The following is a 20,917-nucleotide window of genomic DNA, read 5'->3' on the forward strand; positions in this document are numbered from 1 at the left end:
AGTTGGAAGTCTCAAGGGACTACAGAGGGGGAATAAAGGTGCAGTTGCTCTGAACTGTGACAATGTATATTTGAATTAAAGCTAGATGGCTCTCATTTGTGCCAGGTGCATGAAGAAGGTGATAGCCAAATGCTTAATACTGAATCATATAAAATATTTCTTAAGACTCGCTAAGCCATCAGTTCACAATTTACAGATCTAGAAACAATTGCCAATGCTAGTCATATAAATTCTATTTATGGAAAGCCTTTTAATCTTAACTACCTCTAACATAAAATTGACCCTTCGTTCTATACTAGCATTAATATAACCCTCTAGGAAGCAAATACAAGTATTTTTGCTGTTAGGAAAAGTCTAAGGAACTATTTGTGTTCTAATGCAATGGCTGGAAAAGTTAGATGTTACCTTGTAAACCATCTGAGACTTCCCACCTTCTCGACCAAATGGATAAATATAAAAAAAACCTGAGCTGCAAAGCTTATAGATTATTCATGAGAGGAGAAGATCACTGTTAATGAAAGATGCTGTATACTACAGACTGAAAAACAGTGTTATGGCAAAACAACTCTGTATTTTATTCCCAAATACAAAACATGGGCTGGAGATAAGGTTAAGCAGATATTTCAGGAATCTTTCTCGAAAATGTCTTAAAGAATACAGATGTTTCAAACAAAGAACAAACAAAACATATCAATCTTAGAAAAAGCTAGGAAATTGAAAGATAAAGTGAAGGGCCAAACTAGATCAATTTGCAATTATTCAGCAGGCCTGTACCTTTTCCCTGTTACATTGTGTGCTCCAGAATTACATCATTTAAAAAATTACGTTTCTAACTTTTATGATTCAGAAAAGAACCTTCAGATTGTGAGCCTGATGTAATATTTTCCTGAGACTGCAGACAGCCTGAAACAAAAGCTCTGAGTGAAATCTGAACTAGACACATTCATTGCTTAGGGGTTTTAGCTCTGAAGTTGAAAGACTTATTGTCAACACATGAAAATAAATGCAGAATGAGGTAGGATATGAATTTAAAGCAGATTAACTATTCCTGGAGAACTCAATCTCCACGTATAGATGCTCTTATTCCAGAATAAGAGTGATTTATTCTGAATTAGCTTAATCTACCAAATCTGAGCATTAGTGTTTACAAAACAAATTGAAAGCCATAAGTTAAATACTTATAGAAATAAAAATTTGACAAAAAGGGGGTTACTTACTGTAACTGATGGTTCTTCAAGATGTGTGGTCCCTATCTGGAATTCACTGTGAGTGCGCATGTGCGCAATGCGCTGGAGCTGTTGAAAGCAGTGTCCGTAGACCCGCGTGCATGCCTCGCATTGCACATGTGGTGCATCCGAGGTCTTGTATGTCTACACGGGTCGACACCCCTCAGTTTCTTCTTACACCTAGGCATTGAATCCTAAGCAGAGGGGACGGGATTGGAATCCAGACAGGGACCACACATCTCGAAGAACCATCAGTTACAGTAACTAACTTCCCCTTCTTCTTTGAGTGATGGTCCCTATATGGATTCCATAGCTAGCAGTAACTAGTAACTAGAGGCGGGGCTAGGGCTCCATAGATGCCAGAGTCTGTAGAACTGCAGTGCCCACTGGTGCATCAGTAGAGGCGGCATAGTCAAAGTGTAGTGAGCCGTGAACGTGTGTATACATGTCCAAGTTGCTACCTTGCAAATGTCTTGCCATGGGATGTCAGCGAGGAAGACCGTTGTGGTCACCTGGGCTCTTGTGGAATGTGCCCTGAGACAAGGTGGAAGCTGAACTCGACAGAGTGAGTAGCATTCCTTTATGCAACGAATGATCCAATGGGAGATCTGCTGGGACGAGAACGCACGCCCCCTGCAGCGGTCCGCTATTTCCATGAAGAGTTTTGGGGAGGTTCTGAAGGGGCAAATAAATAAAAGGCTAGTGCCCGCCTGACATTGAGGGAGCGTAGGGTTCTCTCCCTGGTAGAGGAATGTGGTTAGGATAAAAAATAGGGAGGTGAATAACTTGGTGAGGTGAAAGTGGGAGGCTACTTTAGGGAGAAATTTGGGGTGAAGTCAGTGATATTTTGTCCTTGTGAAAGATGGTAAAAGGAGGGTCTGCCATCATGGCCATTAGTTCATTAACATGTTGAGCTGAGGTAATAGCTATGAGAAAGATTGTCTTCATAGAGAGAAACAGAAGGGCACAGGAGGACAGGGGTTCAAAGAGTGGCTTAGTAAGAGTGGAAAGGATAAGATTCAGGTCTCAAGCTGGACTGGGTCCCTGACTGTTGGGAACACATTAAGTAAACCCTTCATAAATCTAACAACGGATTGATGACAAATTGATGACAAAAACAGATGAACCCTCCACAGGTGGGAGGAAAGCGCTAATGGCCACTAAGTGAACTTTTACAGAGGAATGTGAGAGCCCTAGCTGCCATAGGGAGAGGTGGTAGTCTAGGATTGTTGGAATACTCATGGTTGACAAGGGGTGATGGTTGTCTGAAGCCCACTGAGTAAAACCTCTCCATTTGGTCTGCTAACAAGCCCTGATCAGGGGACGGCAACTGCATGTGCGTACCTGTTGCACTGGGGAGGAGCAGGCATTGTCTACCTGTGAGCCTCATCCAAATACCACACTGTGAGGTGGAGTGGTCCTGGGTTGGGGTGCTGACTGCGGCTACCCTGTTGGGTAAGTAGGTTCAGTCTGAGGGGAAGAGGTATTGGAAGATGGGTCGACAGGTGCAGTAGGTCCAAGTACCAATGCTGTCTGGGCCAAGATGGTGTTATGAGTACAATCTGTGCCCAATCTTGTTTCAGATTACTGAATATTCAAGGAATGAGTGGAAAGGGAGGAAAGGCGTACTGGAGGTCCAGCATCCATGGAATGAGAAAGGTGCCACCCTGTGATTCCCGTCCCAAGGTGCTCCTGGAACAGAAGAGGGGAAGTGTGTTGTTCGTTGCTGAGGCAAAAAGGTCCCATGTGGGGGTTCCCCACCATTGGAAAATGGCCCGGAGAGTGGGGTCATGGAGTTCTCATTCGTGGGAGCAATGAAATGAGCAACTGAGCTAGTTCGCAAGGACATTGTCTCCGGTAAGTGTGTCACTTGTAATGTTATATTGTGCCTCATGCACCAGTTCTATAGGTGGATTGCTTCCTGACAGAGGGACAGGGATTTGGCCCTACCTTGCTTGTTTACATAGTATACTGTTGACATGTTGTTTAACAGGAGCTGGACATGTTTGCACTGGAGTAGGGGAAGAAGGACGTTGCATGCATTGTGAACCGCTCCCATTTCTAGGATGTTGATGTGCATTCTCATCTCTCTGGGAGACCAGAGTCCCTGAGTTGTGTTGCCCTGTACGTGAGTCCCCACATCCCACTAGATATGCATCTGTCATTAGGATTGTGTCTGGTTGGGGTTGGTGGACGGGTATGCCCACCAAAAACTTTCGAGGGGTCCCACCACCATGACAGGGAGGCTAGCACTTTTGGTGGGAGAAAGACCCATTTGTTCCGGTGGTCCTTGTCCGGATCGTAAACCAACCACAACCAATGTTGAAGGCAGCACATAGGGAGTTAGGCATACAGTGTGACCGAAGTAGATGCTGCCATTTGTCCCAGGAGGGATATGTATCACTGAATGCATGTGCGTGGGTGACGTTGCACCCATGCAATAATGTTCATGAGGGCAATGTAGCAGTCTTTAGGAAAGAATACCCGTGCTACCCAAGAGTCCAGTGTGGTGCCAATGAATGCGAGGCTTCTGGTAGGGACAAATGTGGACTTGTCCCAGTTGATACAAATGCCGAGGTCTGTGAGCAGATTTTGTATGGCTTGGATAGTTACTAGTAGGCCTTTGCGGAATGATGCCAAGAGTAACCAGTTATCCAGACAGGGAAACAGAGAATGACCTAGTCTTCTCATGTAAGCTACCACAACGGCGAAGACTTTTGTGAACACTCGCAGTGCTGTAGCTATCCCGAAGGGGAGAACGCAGAACTGATAATGAGAGAGCCCAACTTGGAAACGGAGGAATTTGCAGTGTGCTGGGTGGATGTCTATATAAAAATATGCATCTTTCATATCAAGAGCCGTGAACCAGGCTCCTTGATCGACGGAGAGGGTAATTTGTGGTATCGTTATCATCCGAAATCAGAATTTGCAAATGAATTTGTTGACACCCGTAAGTCCAGAATGGGTCTGAGATCTCCCCCTTTCTTTGGAATGAGGAAGTAGGGGGAGCAGAATCCATGGTTGCTGTACCCATTCTATTGCTCCCCTTTTGAGTAGTGTTAGAGTCTCCTGGTGAAGGAGGTAGATCTATTTTTGTCATCCACCCTGGTTTCTCGTGGTGAGCAATGGGGTGGGAAGGAGTGGAATTCTATGGAATAGCCTTGATGTGCCACATATAACACTCATTGGTCGGTGGTGATCTTGCTCCATTCATTGTAAAAACGAGAAAGACGACCTCCGAATTGCATCATATAAATTCTGTTTATGGGACTATGAAAAGGAAAGCCTTTTAATCTTAACTACCTCTAACACAGAAATGACCCTTTGTTCTATACTAGGCATTAATAAAACCCTCTATAAAGCAAATACAAGTATTTTTGCTGTTAGGAAAAACACTATTTGTGTTCTAATGTGATGCCTGGGAAAGTTAGATGTTACCTCGTAAACCAGCTGAGGCTTCCCACATTCTCGACCAATTCTCGGAAAGTGGTTCGTGGTTTTTTTGTTGAAAGTCAAGTGTCGTCTCGGGTGTTGGTGTGGAGTAGAGGCTGCGGGCGTGTTAGCTGAGGGGGGATGAGAGGTTGTTGCCCGGTCACAAGGGTCCCACCCTTGCAAGTGGGGTCTATCCAAGCTTGCATAAAAGTCCTGCAGATATCTAAACCATTGCTGCTGTGGTGGCATTTGGGAGGACGCATAATGCCGTTTTGGGCTGTACTGTGGGGAGAAATGGTGCTCTGGTTCAGATGACCAGTCAGATTCCGATGGTTATGGTAGTAGCAGTGCCGTTGGTACATGTAAATTGGTGGAGGTTGCGGAGCCTGGAGTGGCTGTATTGTCGCCATGGTTGCAGAACCGTATATGTTTGTGGGCCTGGCAGAACTGGTGGAACCATAGTGCATGTTCACACTGGATGGTGGTGCAATAGAAGTGGTTCATCGGCCAGAGGCGGTGGCCATATGTTATCTGGGGGGTCCTTGCAAGCTGAGCCCTCCACAGATTTACAGGGTTCCGCTGTGGGGATCCAATGGGATAGCCATCCCGGATTGTGTGGTACTGGGTCAGGTGTACTCACAGATGGTCCATATTCCGTAGGGGCTTCAGATATGGATAGGCTGATATGTTTTGTTTTTTTGTCAGCCTTTAGCTCTTTTGGGCGCCGGAGCCAGTGAATCCACCTGCAATGTCTCTCCCGGCTGGTCATGACTTGGGGAGGGAATGCAACGTTTAGAGGTGGTCCCGCTCAGGGATCCACTCTTGGGCCCCTGACTGTTTCTTTTTATGCGGTTTCAATTGTGTTGAAAGCTCTGCTTGTACCCATATTTTTGGTGATGTTGGTGCCATCACTATGGGTGAGTGCTCTGGTGGGTCCATTGGTGCCACCTCTTGGTGCACGTGTAGATGCATAGCTTCCTCCATAAGGAATTTTCTAAGTCTGAATTGCCTCGCTTCTCGTGTTCTGAGCGGGAAAGACTGGCAGATGGAGCACCACGACATAGTGTGAGGTTCCCCCAAACAATATAGGCAGCACAAAAGTTTGTTGCTTACTGAGAAAGATCATGTGCACGAGGCACAGCTCTTGAAGCCCGCCTGTTTTGGCATAGTTCCCCAGATGAACAGGGAGAAAAAACAACCTAAATCTCTATCTCACTAAGTTTTAACTTCTTTTTTAATGACCTGCTAACAATCTGTTAATGATCAACTAACAATTTACTAACTATTCTACTGTTAATGAAAAACGTTTACTTGCTACTCAGGTCTGAAAAGGAGGAGATGATGTTCCGACTCTAGCCATGTGGCAGTAAGAGGAAACAGAGAGCATGTCGACCTGCGCAGACATATAAGACCTTGGACGCACCACGTGGGCTACATGAGGCATGCATGTGGGTCGACGGACACTGCTTTCAACAGTTCCAGCTCCAGCACATAGCACTCATGCATACCCATGATAGAATCCACATAGGGATCATCACTCGAAGAAGAATGAGGAATTTCTTACCTGATAATTTTGTTAGCAGGTTCTCTCTGAAGTCCTTACTAATGGACTAGTGCCCCCCACCTGTGGAATTCAAATATGTTCCAATGTTATTACTGGAGGCCCAGGACTAAGCTCTGCCCTTCACTTCAGGCAATCACAGTGATAAAAACATTCCAGCAACCAATTATTAGCATTAAGAAAACTTGATATAATGTATTAAATTAACCTTAAGACAACATATGTCTATGTCTCCCTTTAGAAAAATGTATATTCTGGTAAGACTACCAGGGTGGGTTGAATTTAGAGAGAACTGCTAACAGATGGGATGGGAGGCTCCACTTTCGTTTCTGGGGGAGGGAGCAGGAGAGACACTCTGGATCTTTCCAGGGTTCCCTTCCCCTTCCATTCCATATCTGCTGTGAGACTTAACCCCTGAGCTCTTTTTGTGAAAGTTCAGAAGCTCTTGAACAGGCTTGTTTGCATTGGAATCCCAGCTCCTGGGGACAGCATGGAGAACTGACATGCTGGTTTGACTCTGAGTACCATACCCTGGCAATGTGAGGGTCAACTAACTGTGTACAGGCAGAGCATAACTGACCCTCTTTAGAGCCTGTAAATGCTGCCTCACACAGGGAACACTGCTTGGATGTAAGCCAGGTGTTTGCAGGACCGTTCTGACATTCTTGCCTGAGTAGGAGCAGAGGAGACCAGCAAGTAGATGCTGAAGCAGCAGATCAAGGTGATTATAATCACCATGTTGCTATTTACCCAATACTGGGGGGAGGAAGAGGAAAATTATTAATTGCAACTGCACAAAAACAAATACAAATAAGATGTTTTAAAACAAAATGGTTGGAAAAAACTGAATTGCAAACTTGTTCTACCACCAAAGGCAGAAAATCTGGGTGGCCTGAGCTGAAGGGCAGAGCTTAGTCTTGGAATGTCCAGCAACGATACTGGACAGCCTCCGATTTTCGCAGGTGGGGAGCATTTGTAATGAATGAGGAATGAAGCTGTGCAACAGAAATAGTCAGCTCTAGTAAAGTTGAATAGCTTTCGAATTAACTTAAAATCAAGTAAAACAGGTAAAGTAAAATGATTAATTTACTAATCGATTAATTGAAACATTTCAGAGAGAATTTTTCAGATATGGTTCGTATTCACTATATGCTGATGGTCTTCTGTTTTAGAATATGAACTTCACTTCAAACTAGATCAGAGACCGAAAATCATTCTGATCTACTGTTCTTGAAAGATAACAGATAATATGAAGATTAGTTAAGATCTGTCCAATGTACAAAAGCATCTCAAACATATAAAATCTATCCTACTGCTATGAAGTATATTAGACATTATACTTAGGTTTCAAAATCAAACTCCCATTGAGTTACACAGAGCCAGGATTTCATCTATCATGTTTATGCTCTTAAAAGTCTGCGTGTATAAGAGTAGCATAATGAGTACTTTTTCCACTAATTTCTAATAAATACAAACAAAATCCACTTGCCATTCCTTCAGGGTAACAGAACTATTTTTATTTAATTGCTGGTGAAGTTGTTCATTCTCATTCACCAATTCTTCAACTTGTACCCTAAAGTTCTTCATGTCCTCCTGGAATACAAATGAATTCACATAAAAATCCCAAACTGTACCTATTTTCCTTCAGCCTCATGCTATCAGAAATAGTTTTATTAATGTATATCTGATTGCATTTTTATCATCCATGTAAGAACAGCAGATGGGCAAACAAGTGAGCCAATCTTTAATTCAGTTTGTTAGTGTCAGAATTGCTTCACTGATTTAAATATAATTTGGTAAAAAAAAAATATGCATTTTCTGTTAAAAAATTGAGTGAGGTTTTGGCTTGATGTCCTTTGAAATAGCCAAATTACAAATTTCTGAAAAATTGAGTTACATGATGCTATTAATTTTCAGTACACTTGGTTATGGAAAGATATTATTGTGAACTTACAGGAATAGAGCCCTAGGTGTCTTCTGTTTTGCTTACCAGTTTCATTCTTGTGAGGAAGAAAGAATATTGAAAAGGTACAATACTTTTGCTCTGAGGCTGAAATTTATTTCCCTGCAGCTGGCCCAAAATACCCCTTTGTTGGGAGGAATGAGCACAGCAGATGCACAGGAAAGCTTCTGCAACTTGTGTTCATTGCAGAGATTGGCTCTGTGCTTGCTCTAAATAAACCAGTCACTATTTTCAATAGATTCGGTGGCCAAGAATTCTCCCACAGAGCATGGAAGAAGGCAGTGGTAACTATTAAAACCTATAGCTTGAACAGTAGGGGCTGCAATGCAACCACAGAGTCTAACCTATGGATTGCAAGGGTGAATTCTTTCCATCCCAAACTGAAGTTGAGATCCCTGTACAAAGTCTATTTACTCTGGTTTTCACCCTGAGAGGACAATTCTTATACATCTGAATATTCTGCAGGCTCACAAAAACAAAACAAAACAGAGAAAGCAGGCAGAAAAAACAGATAGCATAAAGTGTATGCAAGCCAAAAATCAGAGCAAAGCTACTTCCTATTTTGGGCCTCCAACAGCTTTGACAAGGTCCCTTTAAGGATTTCAACAGTTTGTGATGTGTTCCTATTTATTTCCACTTTATTGTGAATGTTATTTTTAATTATTTGCCAACTTACCTCATGTGCTAGATTTAAATCATCCTTTTCTCGCATTCTGTCTTCATATGCCAGTAGGAGAGGTGACAAATATTTCATATCCAACTGAAGAAAAAGACCCAATGTATTTGAATCCATGGAAATACATTCAGAAACATATTATAAATATTTTAAGTTCTTTTTAGTTCCATATTTAACTTTTCATGTAGTTGGAGTCAAACCAGGATTTAAATAAAATGAATGAATAAGCTGAAAATGTAGAACTCTGCACAATAAACAAGCCAATATATTGCCTAAAAATTGATGAAAAGATTAATTATAACAAGCAGAAAATTAAGGCCTGGTCTTACATGCTGTTAAGTACTCTCAACTCCCATTACTTCATCTGCAGGTGATTTCATTGGGAGGTCAGGGAACTCACTAGCTCATAGAATTCCTTATAATGAGCAATATAAAAGACACTATACATCGATTCACAAAACTCAGAACACCATTAATTTCAGTGGGAGTTGAGAGTGCTTAGTACATCCCAGGAGATGGCTCAGCACTGCAGGTTCATCTTGTGTGCTAAATTCTGGGTCTCAAAGGCATGTGTAGGCAGGAAAAGCCATAACTAAGAAGGATCTGCTAAACCCCAATCCTGGTTATCTGAAAACCAATGGGCCTCACACTCTGAAGGTCCTCCATGATTCCGGTTGTGAAATAGGCAAACAGTTCAAGGGTTGTGGTCCATTTTAGCATACACCTACTTAGTGAACCCACATGCACTCCCTTGCTTGAATTACTTGTGTTCTTAGCATGCGTGTACTGTGCCAGCGAAGGTGCAGGGATTATGCAAGCACTTGCAGACCAACTAGAATGTCCAAGTTTTCCTTGGACATTACTAAGTCAAGTATTCATAAAGTTTGATCTTGCTTAGTATATGAGATATGACAAAACCACACATCAAGGTGATATGGCTACAAGCTAAGAGCATCTTTTTCACTATGCCGCCAAGTTCTAAAATTCAGGATTAAAGTCAATGAGGCTATTCATATGTTTAAAAGTAAGCACCTGCATAAATGTACCCTGAACCATACATCTAAGAAGTCGGAGGAATGACTTTTCCTGCATTTTTGATATTTAAATATTCAAATTTGTTTGGAAACTAACAATTAACCAATATATAGTAAAGGTAAAAACATTAATTTACTTACCAGCCAGGGAGGTGGTGGCCCTTTCGTTGGCAGACCTCCAATTTTTTTATTCTAAAATAATTTTTAAAAATTGAAATTCAAATTAAACTTTCTGCTTTTCGATTCCTCGAGCATTGTCCATTCCCAAACTATATGATTCCTAGGAATATTTATACTCAGACATATGTTTCTCAGTAGGCAATATGTATTATACTTACAGATTCACAAAAACTGAGACTTTCTATTCTTATTGCTATAACGTAAAGCATAATTTAATCCAGGCTAGTTTACGCATAAATTCTGCATTTAACTTTCACAAATATCTATCAGTCTGAGAATTTAAGATAAGAGTATGATCTTACTAAAGGAACTCTAAACAGCATGTAGGAACACTGGTAAATTTTGATGTAAAAAGAGGGATTATTTGAAACATAACATAAATGGACCATAGTGAGGAAAACATTCCTGAATCATTGAGTCCAGTCCCCTACTATTGCAAGCAACTCCGTTGTATCATCCCATTCAGAAACATCTTCAAGCTGCATCCTAACAATAATATTCTCCCCCTTTGACAGATGGGGAATTGAGGCACAGAGAGACTAGATGACTTGCCTATGTTCAGAGAGGAAGTCTGTGATGGAGCAAGGAAGTGACCCCAGGTTTCCTGAGTCCCTGTCTAGCACTCTAACTTCTGAGAAAGAATAAATATGAAACTTCTCCTTGTTCAGTTACCAGATGTTAACATTTGCTTGGGTTATTTACCAAAAAATAGTTGTAATGTATTTATTATAATTTGTAGGTCTTTTTATGATGCTCAGGACTATATTAGAAGTTCTCAAAAGGCTTTATGATTTGACTTATCTAATTTAACCATGTGAATGTCTTTTACTTTTCTAAGTATCTAAGCAGTAAGTGGAATTAAATGTTTGCCTGGTTATACTCTGTATTGCTTGAAGTGGTAATATATTATTGTATTTATAGACTTATAGAAAAACATTGTAAATCATGACTACTGCCATCACAGCTAGCATTAGCTTTCATCCCTGTAGCAGTCTCAGGGCTTGTCTTCACTTACCTCCAAGATTTGGCGGCAGTCGACTGGAGTTACGCAAGCTACCAAAAAACTTGCATAACTCCCATCGACTTCTCTGCTTCTCTTCTGCGTGCCGTCTTCATTGCACTGCACTGACAGGAACAGTGTTCCCGTCGATGCAGCACTACGCTACTTGAGGAGGTGGTCTTAATATGTCGATTTCTGGATCGACTGAGCGAGTCTTCATTGACCACTCAGTCAATCCAGAGAAGTCGATCTGTGAAGACATAGCCTCAGTAGAGGCTACATGTTGAAAAAGCATTTTTTTTTAAAATAGCTACATATTTGTCAGAAGCTTCATATTTAAAGCTTATGTTTCCACTTTCCTCTATTTACTATTTTCTCCTTTCTGACCACAATTACCCAAAAAAAACCATTGGGATTTTGCCACCACCTATAAATTATGTCTTAAGAAATATTAAAACCTAAAAGCATAGTGAATTCCAGTCATATCCTTAGTTTGAACAATCAAAAAAAGACTTTAGTTGAGAAATAGTAAGAAGGATGGAAGTATCTATCTCTAGAGAGTTAAGATGAGGGATTTACAGGCAAGAAGAATTAGCAGGTAGCAAGGTGGTTATGCTGCAAAACAGCCTTTACCTCTTCTGTAAACTGCTTAGTGAATAGATGTCTGAATCACAGTTCATTGAGCTTTACAGCATTTGCAGAAGATGGATAGCTATGATTAGTTGATAAAAGAGAAGTAGCTGAACATGAACTGCCTGCAAGCATATAATTTACTGTTGCCTATATTTAGTATATTGAAAGCAGAGCAGCTAACAACATCAAGTCATTCAATTGGATATTTTTAAAATTCAGACTTTTTTCAGACAAAGCCTTTTTGTATCAGCATATACTTTGTAAATCAGGATTATGCAACTGCTCAGATCGTACATTCATTATATGTTTCAAAAGAAAGAGTAGGTGACATTTGACCTTGAATTTAAACATGAAATTTCTCTCCAGCTGTTCAGGTCCTGGCCCTCCCAAAAATTCAACAGGGATTTTTTAAATCTATTCTTCCTACAGTAGACAACTTGGTGATACACGTATACTAATTAAGGCCTCCCAATCCCGCAATCTGATCATTGCAGGCAGATCTTTATGGCTGTGCTGATACCCAATGAAGCCAGTGAGACCATGCATAAGGTTACTCACCTTGTGCAGTAACTGAGGTTCTTCGAGATGTGTGTCTCTGTGGGTGCGTCGGTGTGTCCCATGACCTTGATGGAAGAGCTTTACAGCATTACTCATCCACACCGCGCATGCACAGCTCCCCTCCTGCAGTACCCTTGGCGCCTGTTTGGCATGCACATGACTTAACCCTCTCAGTTCCTTCTCTACCATAGAGTCTTGTCCTTGAACTCCAAAGTAGAGGGGAGGAGGGTGAGTAGTGGAGCACCCGCAGGGACACACATCTCAAAGAACCTCAATTACTGCACAAGGTGAGTAACCTTCTCTTCTTCAACTGGTGTCCCTGTGGGTGGCTCCACTTTAGGTGACTCTAGAGCACTGCCCCTCATTTGGTGGAAGGAACTTTGGAGTCAGTTGGTTGGACAGAAGAAAGTACTGCTAGTCCTACTGTGGCATCTTTTCTGGATGTATGATCAATTGCATAATGGATTATGAAAGTATGTGCAGAGGCCCACATAGCTGCCTTACATATGTCTGTAAAGGGAACGTTGTTAAGGAATGTATAGAAGTAGACATTGCTCCGGTTGAATGTGTTCTGATTCCCAGGGGAGCTTGTAAGTTTTTTTGTTTATAGCATGCATCGATACATCTTGCTATCCACCTAGATAGCCTCTGATTAGACATCGGTTTGCCTTTCGTGCATTCCACCACGGATACAAAAAGTTTATCTGATTTTCTAAAGGTTTTTTTTCTGTCTCAGTAAAAAGCTAGTGCCCCTCTGACATCCAGAGTGTGCAGTACGGCCTCCTGTGCATATGATGGGGTTTTGAATGGAAGGTAGGTAAGTGAATAGGCTGGTTTAAATAGAAGTCTGATATAATTTTTGTTAGGTACTTTCGGTGAGGTCTGAGGGTGATCTTATCCTTATGGAAAATCATGTAGGGTGGATGGGCCATGAGTGCCCTGATCTCTCCTACACAGCAAGCCAATGTGATGGCCACTAGAAAGGACACCTTCATAGACATATGGAGAAGTGAACACGTTACTAAGGTTTCAAATGGTGTTTTTTTAATGGTCCTTAGTACTAGATTTAGGTCCCACAGTGTTGTGGGGGTACATATAACTGGGAATACCTTTTGTATCCCCGCCATGAACCGTTTTACCATTGGGTGAGTGAATACGCTTGTTCATTAATCTGGTCATGAAAGACATTGATTGCTAATAGTTCATTAAAAGTACATCTAGTTGATAAACCTGATTTTTTTAGTTCTAGGATGTATTCCAGAATAGTCGGAATGGATGAGGATGCAGCGAGGATTTGTCCGTCTTTGCACCATGAAGCGAAACTATACCATTTCTGCAGGTAAGTTTTCCTTGTTGTTGGTTTCTTACTAGTTAGTAGTATGTGTTTAACCTGATCCGAGTATTCTAGCTCTTCTGGACAGAACCAGTTAGGAACCACGCTGTTAGATGAAGCTTCTGTAGCTGTGGGTGAAAGATCCAGCCGTTGTCCTGGGACAGGAGATTGTATTGAAGTGGGAGAGTGATGGGTTTGTATATTGACATCTTGCAGTAGTTGGAGAAGCAAGTTTGTCTGGGCCATGAGTGTGCCATCATTATCACTATTACCCTGTCGGCTCATTTTGTGGATGGTTCTGGGTATCATCAGGATGGGTGGAAATGAGTAGAGGAGGTCTTTGTTCCAGTTGATGAGAAAGGCATTCCCCATTGATCCTTGTCCCAATCCTGCCCTCGAACAGAAAAGGGGGCATTTGTGGTTTTATTTCGTAGCAAAGAGGTTGACAACTGGATGGCTCCATTGTCGAAAAATGTTTTTCAGGACATCGTTGTTCAACTCTGACTTGTGATTTTGGCCAAAGTGTCTGCTGAGAGAGTCCGCAGTGTTGTTCTGGCATCCGGGTAAAGTACGCTGCTGCTATGCCGATGTTGTGCTGGATGCACCAATTCCAGAGTTTCATTGCTTCAGTGGATAGAGAATGGGATTTTGCTTCTCCCCGTCGATTGATCTAAAACATGCACACGATGTTGTTTGTCATTATCTTTATTGTCTTGTTTTCTATGAACGATAGAAAATGATAGCAGGCACTGAGAACTGCTCAGAGCTCTAAGAGATACAGATAGAGCGGAGTGTGTAGACGATCCAGATCTCAGTTTATGAGGGCTAGCTGGTCTACTATAAGCTCTGGAGTAGTTTGACCATGTGTCCCAGTTCTGCCATTGCATGTGATAGGTCATGGGCAGTGCAAACCACGGTAGATCGTACCATGGATATGCACTGGCTCCCTTACAAGGTATATATCTGGGTGCCTCTGAAAGTGGTCTGGTAGGAGAGCCCCCTCTGCCTTGCTGTCCTCTCCACTTGAAAATGGTATTGGAGAGAGGACTTCATGTCCAAAGCGCACTGGGGAATTGTCTGTCTCTGGCACCGGTGACTGTGGAAACAATGTTAATACTGTTTCAGTCTGGTGATAATGGTGCTGCTTCTCCTTTTTCTTTTGAGAGGGTGCCAATGTCGGTGCCGCGTCTTGTGTCGGTGCCGTGGTTGGCTTCGGTGCCATTGTTGGCGCCTTGTCAGCTTTTGGTGCCAGCATTGTCTTCGGGGTCAAAGTCAGTGCCAAGACATTTTTCGCCACCGTGATCATCACTGGTGCTGGAGTTGAAGATTGTGGTATAGTCAGTGCCATGACATCTGTCAGCATTGTGGTCATGACAGGTGCCCCTTGGATCAGTAATCTTTGATCAGTCTCCTTCATCAGTGCTGTGCTGGAGGAGGTCAGTCTGTTTTTATCTCTCGACTCTGCACCGGGACGTTTCAAATCCTTCGGTGCCATGGCCCGAGTCATATCTGTGAAACCTGGCACCTCATAGGTACTGAGTCTTCGGGCTGTTAGCTCTATGGCCGAACTCCTCTTCTTTACTGTGTCCTTCCTAATAGATATTTTGAGGCTCTTTTCCTTGTATTTTTTCCAATTTTTCTGAAAGGAAGTTCTCTGGTCCCGGGTCAGAGGAGGGTCTTAGAGACTTCTCCATCAAGGTAAGTTTCAGCCGCAGATCCCTATCTCTTCTGGCTCTGGCTTTAAGATTTTTATAATGTACACACTTTTGTGGTACATGCCCTTCTCCCAGGCAGCGGACACATTGAGAGTGGCTGTCAGATGCTGGGATGGCATTCCTGCCAGACGTACACCTCTTAAAGCCTGGTGAACCAGGCATGGTGTAATTTCTCTGTTACTAGTAAAATATTCTACTTTACCTAACTGGGGAGTTGAGAGGAGGAAAAGAGAAGGGGATTTTTTTTTTTAAAAAGGGAAGATAGGTAGGGTTAACTATTGACTAAACTAAGGTAATTATTGACTAAACTAAGCTATTTCTAAAGTTATACGTAGTAGGACAAGTTAAATCAGGAACTACAGGGCTCTGTCTTGGACTATGGACAGTTAAGAAGGAACAGAGTTCTGAGGCGCGCGCACGCCAAAAAGGCACCAACGACGCCACGAGAGGGGAGCTGTGCACTCGCAGCCTCAACGAGTACTGCTATAAAGATCTCCGATCAAGGACGCAGGATGTGCCGACACCTAAAGTGGAGCACCCACAGGGACATAACTCAAAGAAAGAAATGGTCTGTTGGCCTGGATCTGATTGCAGTTTTGGGGCCGAATGTCTGATGTCAATTGGCCTACTCATATGTATAAGGAGTATTCACAAGATTTTGTAGGATCAGGCTTTAAGTAATTGATTTATAAACTCCCTACATTACAGACTGGAGATACTAAAACAAAAAATGCATTGTTTCCCTTTTTCCATGAATTGTACAATGTATTGGGGAAATTAATCCCTGGTACCCAGGATGATGGCTGCATACTATACAGTTTCTGAAATGATAGAACAAATGGAGTAGATTGGTAATACAGTATTTCTGTGCACAGGAAAAAATTCACTCTGATATCTGAGTATTCTGATTACTGTAACGTCAGATAAATTCCTAGAGTCATCACCTCTTATTTTTCTAGAAACATAAAAATCTGAAATATACATTTTTTTAGTATCTAGGCAGCTAGCTGATACACCAATCTATAGGTATGCAAATCTTTAAAATCTACCAAAACACCCAAATACTTCTTTACAAGCACCAACTGTCTTTGTAACCAGGAATATTACCTCATCTTGGGACAACGGCCTGAATTTAGTTTGATAGCGACTCAATTCCACATTCAGACGATGGACAGTCATTTTCAAACCATCGTTTTCATCCACCAGCTCCTGAGCTTGTCGTCTCAATGAATGCAATTCTGCAACTTCTTCTACATTAAAAAAAAATTAAAATAAAGACAAATCACAACAGTCTGACAAAAACATGACACCTGCACGTTAATAACTTAACTGTCAAAATTCCTTAATTAGGAATGGAAAAATTACAGGATAAATAACTTCTATTGACACATTGTTACACACACACACAAATTATAAACTCTGAATAAGAAAAAAACAAAGGACGTTGCTCTATTTCATGTGTTCTGTGGAGTAATAACTGGTTAAGTAAGGGTCATATAAAAATAATGTTAACATTCCTACATTTAATACTTACTAATATCAAACATTTTAAATAACTTAATTTATAAACTGTTACTGCATGATTAATATGGGTTTCAACTTATGCACTCTATGTAAACATTTCCAAACTATATTTCTATATCTTGTATGCTAAAACTGACATGGATGTGGAACAAAAAAAATATGGAGTGCCTGTTTTAAAGAACAGTGGAGCCAATAATGGAAGTGAATGCCTTTTTCTTACCCAAAAGCAGACTTTATTTCAATGGAGTTCTATGCTCCAAAAAGACTACAAAGGAAATGAAAACTTTTATTTTTTAACTGATGGAGAACTCCATTTGTACCACACACTGCAAAATTAGTATTAACATTTCAATAGAATTATGTGTTTAAGAAAGATGTTGCAACTGGCAAAGCACGGCAGAAAAGTCTAATCATGCTCCCATCCCACTAAATGGGAATTTTGCTGCCGATTGCAGTGGGAGTAAAATTGTGCCAAAGTACTGAATCGCCAATACCAGGACTTTTACGGTGCTGATATGATTTATTTAATTCAAATTACATGGAAGAGGGATTGCTAGTAGAATGAAATTGTAATAGACTTAATTTTACTTAGCAACATACTCTGTTGGTCTTCTCTTTCAGTAGCCAAAGGCTTGCAAACAGATATAAAGCATTAATACAACTTCCATTTATTGCAGATTCTCCTTTAGCTCAAGTAGTAGAGCTACCACATTGCTTTGGGATGCAGGTATTCTCCACTGTAGTGAATCTCTCTCTCACTAAAAAAAAAGCCATGCAGTGGAGTAAAAAGATGCAAGGGACTCAAAAAAGGCTTTCTTAATGTCTTCTGATGAACAGCTAAGGGACTTTTTGAAGGTGCCACTCCAACACTGAAGGTTTTGTGGGACTTTGAGACATCAAATTCACCAGCTTTATGAGACTAATTATGACCAAGACTTATTTAGCACTCCATAAGCTATTTAAAGAACAGAACTGATTATATGCTGTTACCCTGGGAGAACTATTTTTGTTTGGATATCTGCTGAGTTCACTGCATGTGGAGAGTCAATTACATAGGGGATAGGTTTTGAGTGAGAAAATAAAGCAAACATATATTTCTCCTTCAATAAAAGCTACTCTAAAGTTATATCCCACCTTCCTTATGTGAACTCTCTGCAGCTTTTTTAAGTTTATCCTCTTTTTCCAGTGTCTTAAGTTTTAACTGTAGACCCTTTATTTGTTGTTTTAGTTCCTGAAGTTGTAGGGCCATCGTCTGATTTGCATTGATTAGAGACAAATTTTCTTGTTTTAGTTCTTGGAACTTCTCTTTAGTTGTATCCCTCCATCCCTGTCTTGCCCGAACAGATATATCTACAGATGATAGATAAAACATATAGAACACATGGTATTCACATGGATTCAGACTTTTCCATATTATTAGCTCCAAGAGAGGGGGAAAAGAATATCAATCTTTTCACAAATTACTAGAATTCTATACTGAAAAATAACTACTTACAGTTGGTAGAATAAGAGTAAACTAAGCTAGAATCTATGTTAAATTATTTTAAGAGAAGTATCTGTAGAACACAAATAAAATCATGGCACTGAAAGGCCTGTGGGGCAAAGGAGAGAAAATTATGGAGTGGGGAAGGGATTTGCATAAAAGGACTATCATCTCTCCTCCAGTGCTTCCAATTACCATTGACCCCATGAAGATATCCTTCCGTCAGAGAGCAGCAAGAGTAGCAGCAGGGATCCCAATCTCAACATCCAAAGTATCTGCTTAGGTGGGCAGCCAAACCTGCTGCACCCTTCTCCTCCTGCCACACCTAGAGTCCTATGTTGGGATGGTGTTGAAGGCTCCCCACCAAAACAGTTGGTCTTCAAGTTAACAACTTACTGGGGAGCAGAAGGTAGTTCACACCTCTCAGAGCAACAGTTTAAGGCTGTCTGCAGAATCAGGCAGACATCACTGCATCAGTTATACTTTGATCACAGTTTCAAACTTTGCTTTGTACCCACGTTAATTAGAAAAGTTACTTTTTTTTATGAGAGATTCTACCCTCATCAATGGACTCTAGGAGCCCTAGATATAAGATATATAAGCCCTAGGTATAAGAGGCTAGGGCCTGTATTACCTATGCCTGAATCCAGCCCTGCTTAGGCCTATTGTAGAAGGGGGTTTTCGTATATATCCACTCCAACGGCTGCTTGGGTAATCTAGAGCTAGTTATCTATATCTAGATTACAGATAGCAATAATAAAACACAAGAGGCTTGTCTACTACTTGTACTACTGCCAGCTTATCTGGTATTGGGTATGCTGGCCATTGTTAACCTCCTGATATGGCATGTACAAGTGTGAGGGCACAGTGGCTCCTTATGCAGGACAGAACTTTTCAAAGGAAATGAAAGAAAAGGCATAAATTTGAACATGTGTAAATATACCATAGACCAGTGGTTTTCAACCTTTTTTCATCTGCAAATGAATGTGTGGACCACTTTGGAAATCTTAGACATAGTCTGCAGACCCCCAGGGACCACAGGTTGAAAACCATTGTTCTATGATGACAACCTTTCACGGACTTCTTAGACATAGTATGCGGACCCTCAGAGGTCCATGGACCACAGGTTGAAAACCACTGCCACAGACATTATAGACTTCCTTAGGAGCTCCAAGGAGTTGTGCCTGGAATTGTTGGATAGATGCAACAACCCACAGACTCAGCAAAAGTTGAAGGTAGGGCCATGTATAGATGTACTGTATCACCACAACTTATACCACTTCAGTCACATTGGTGGAAGTAGCATTGCTAAAATTCTTTAGTGTACACAAGACTTAGAAGACTGGGGAGGACTGGGAAGGGTAAGTGTTACAATATTGCCTTTCATTCAAATCTCTTAGAGCATGTCACAAAGATGACGACTCCTAAGACTTCATTTATTAATGAGGCATCAGTATTATGAATTTCTTTAATTCCAAGTTCCTTGCTTCATATTTCACTATTGGCTTTGTATTCTGTTAACGGCTATTTCTGTATCTAACCTCCCACTGAAAGTCTGACAAATATCATGCTATATACCTGACACTAACGATGACTCTTTAATTTATTAGAGTGACAAGGTGGGTGAGGTAACATCTTTTATTGGACCAACTTCTGTTGGTGAGAGAGACAAGCTTTCAAGCTACACGAAGCTTTTCTTTAGGTTTGAGAAAGGTATTAAGAGTATCACATCTAGATACAAGAGAAAACAGATAGTTTAGCATTACTAGGTCACACATATTCTAAGTCAGGGACCATTCAAGGTGAAGTGACCTGTTAACATCTCTGGAGTCATACGACAAAAATGGAGATTAGTGGATTACAGATTGTTGTAATAAAGACACTGGATTTATGGTTTATTAAAACCATGTTTTTAGTGTCTAGTAGTTTTGAATTTAAAATCCCAAGCTCATCTTTTGAAAGTGTTGAGCAGGTTTCCTTTGAGGATGAGGACCGATAGGTCATATATATAGTAATTACTTTGTGAAAAGCTCTGTGTAGCTCAAAACCTTGTCTCTCACCAACAGAAGTTTGTTCAATAAGATATTATGTCACCCATCTTGTCTCTCTACTATCCTGGGACCAACATGGCTACAACAGTAATCTTTAATTTATTAGCAGACATGCTATGAAAAGAGATCATCTTCAGTGCCTATGATCCTTACCCAAATTAATCATATTCAGCCAAAATTAATTCATGTTGTTCACATTTTTTACCATTGTTCACATTTTTCTACATGTCAGAGTATTCAACATTTTCTCTGTCTTGTACCGTAAATATATTACTTTTCCTTTTTGTGTAAAAGCAGAAAAAATGTATTAATGTACTTAATCCCTACCGTGAAGGGTTTAGAATAATGTCAAACACAGAGAGGTCATACCTGTGGATGGTGGAGGCTTTTTGCTTAGTGGATTTTCAACAGACAGTTTTTGCTCCTGGCAAAGAAACAAAATAATGTGAGGTAATTTCCTGTAATGATCATCGTTTTCTAAAAGGATTTTAACAGGCCCCAGCACCAACACACAAATTCCATTTATTTTTTGTCAAACATTTAAGATC

At 41.0% G+C, this 20,917-nt stretch overlaps 1 protein-coding gene across 4 annotated transcripts in view; it reads right to left on the reverse strand.

The window, feature by feature from the left end:
- Positions 1-20,917, reverse strand: part of CEP89 (centrosomal protein 89) — a 107,217-nt gene that overhangs the window by 58,127 nt on the left and 28,173 nt on the right. For 3 of the 4 annotated variants that reach the window (XM_067540029.1, XM_067540030.1, XM_067540032.1), the window contains exons 7-12: positions 20,739-20,793; positions 17,970-18,185; positions 16,419-16,561; positions 10,034-10,084; positions 8,859-8,942; positions 7,705-7,812 (exon numbers count right to left, since the gene is read on the reverse strand). In XM_067540029.1, coding sequence (XP_067396130.1) covers positions 7,705-7,812; positions 8,859-8,942; positions 10,034-10,084; positions 16,419-16,561; positions 17,970-18,185; positions 20,739-20,793 — 657 coding nt within the window. The remainder of the gene's footprint in view (positions 1-7,704; positions 7,813-8,858; positions 8,943-10,033; positions 10,085-16,418; positions 16,562-17,969; positions 18,186-20,738; positions 20,794-20,917) is intronic. The other variant, XM_067540031.1, reaches the window with a different exon arrangement.

This window comes from Emydura macquarii, unplaced genomic scaffold (genome assembly GCF_026122565.2).
Source record: "Emydura macquarii macquarii isolate MOO-44397 ecotype Brisbane River unplaced genomic scaffold, CSIRO-AGI_Emac_v2 contig_561, whole genome shotgun sequence".
Classification (NCBI taxonomy): domain Eukaryota; kingdom Metazoa; phylum Chordata; order Testudines; family Chelidae; genus Emydura; species Emydura macquarii.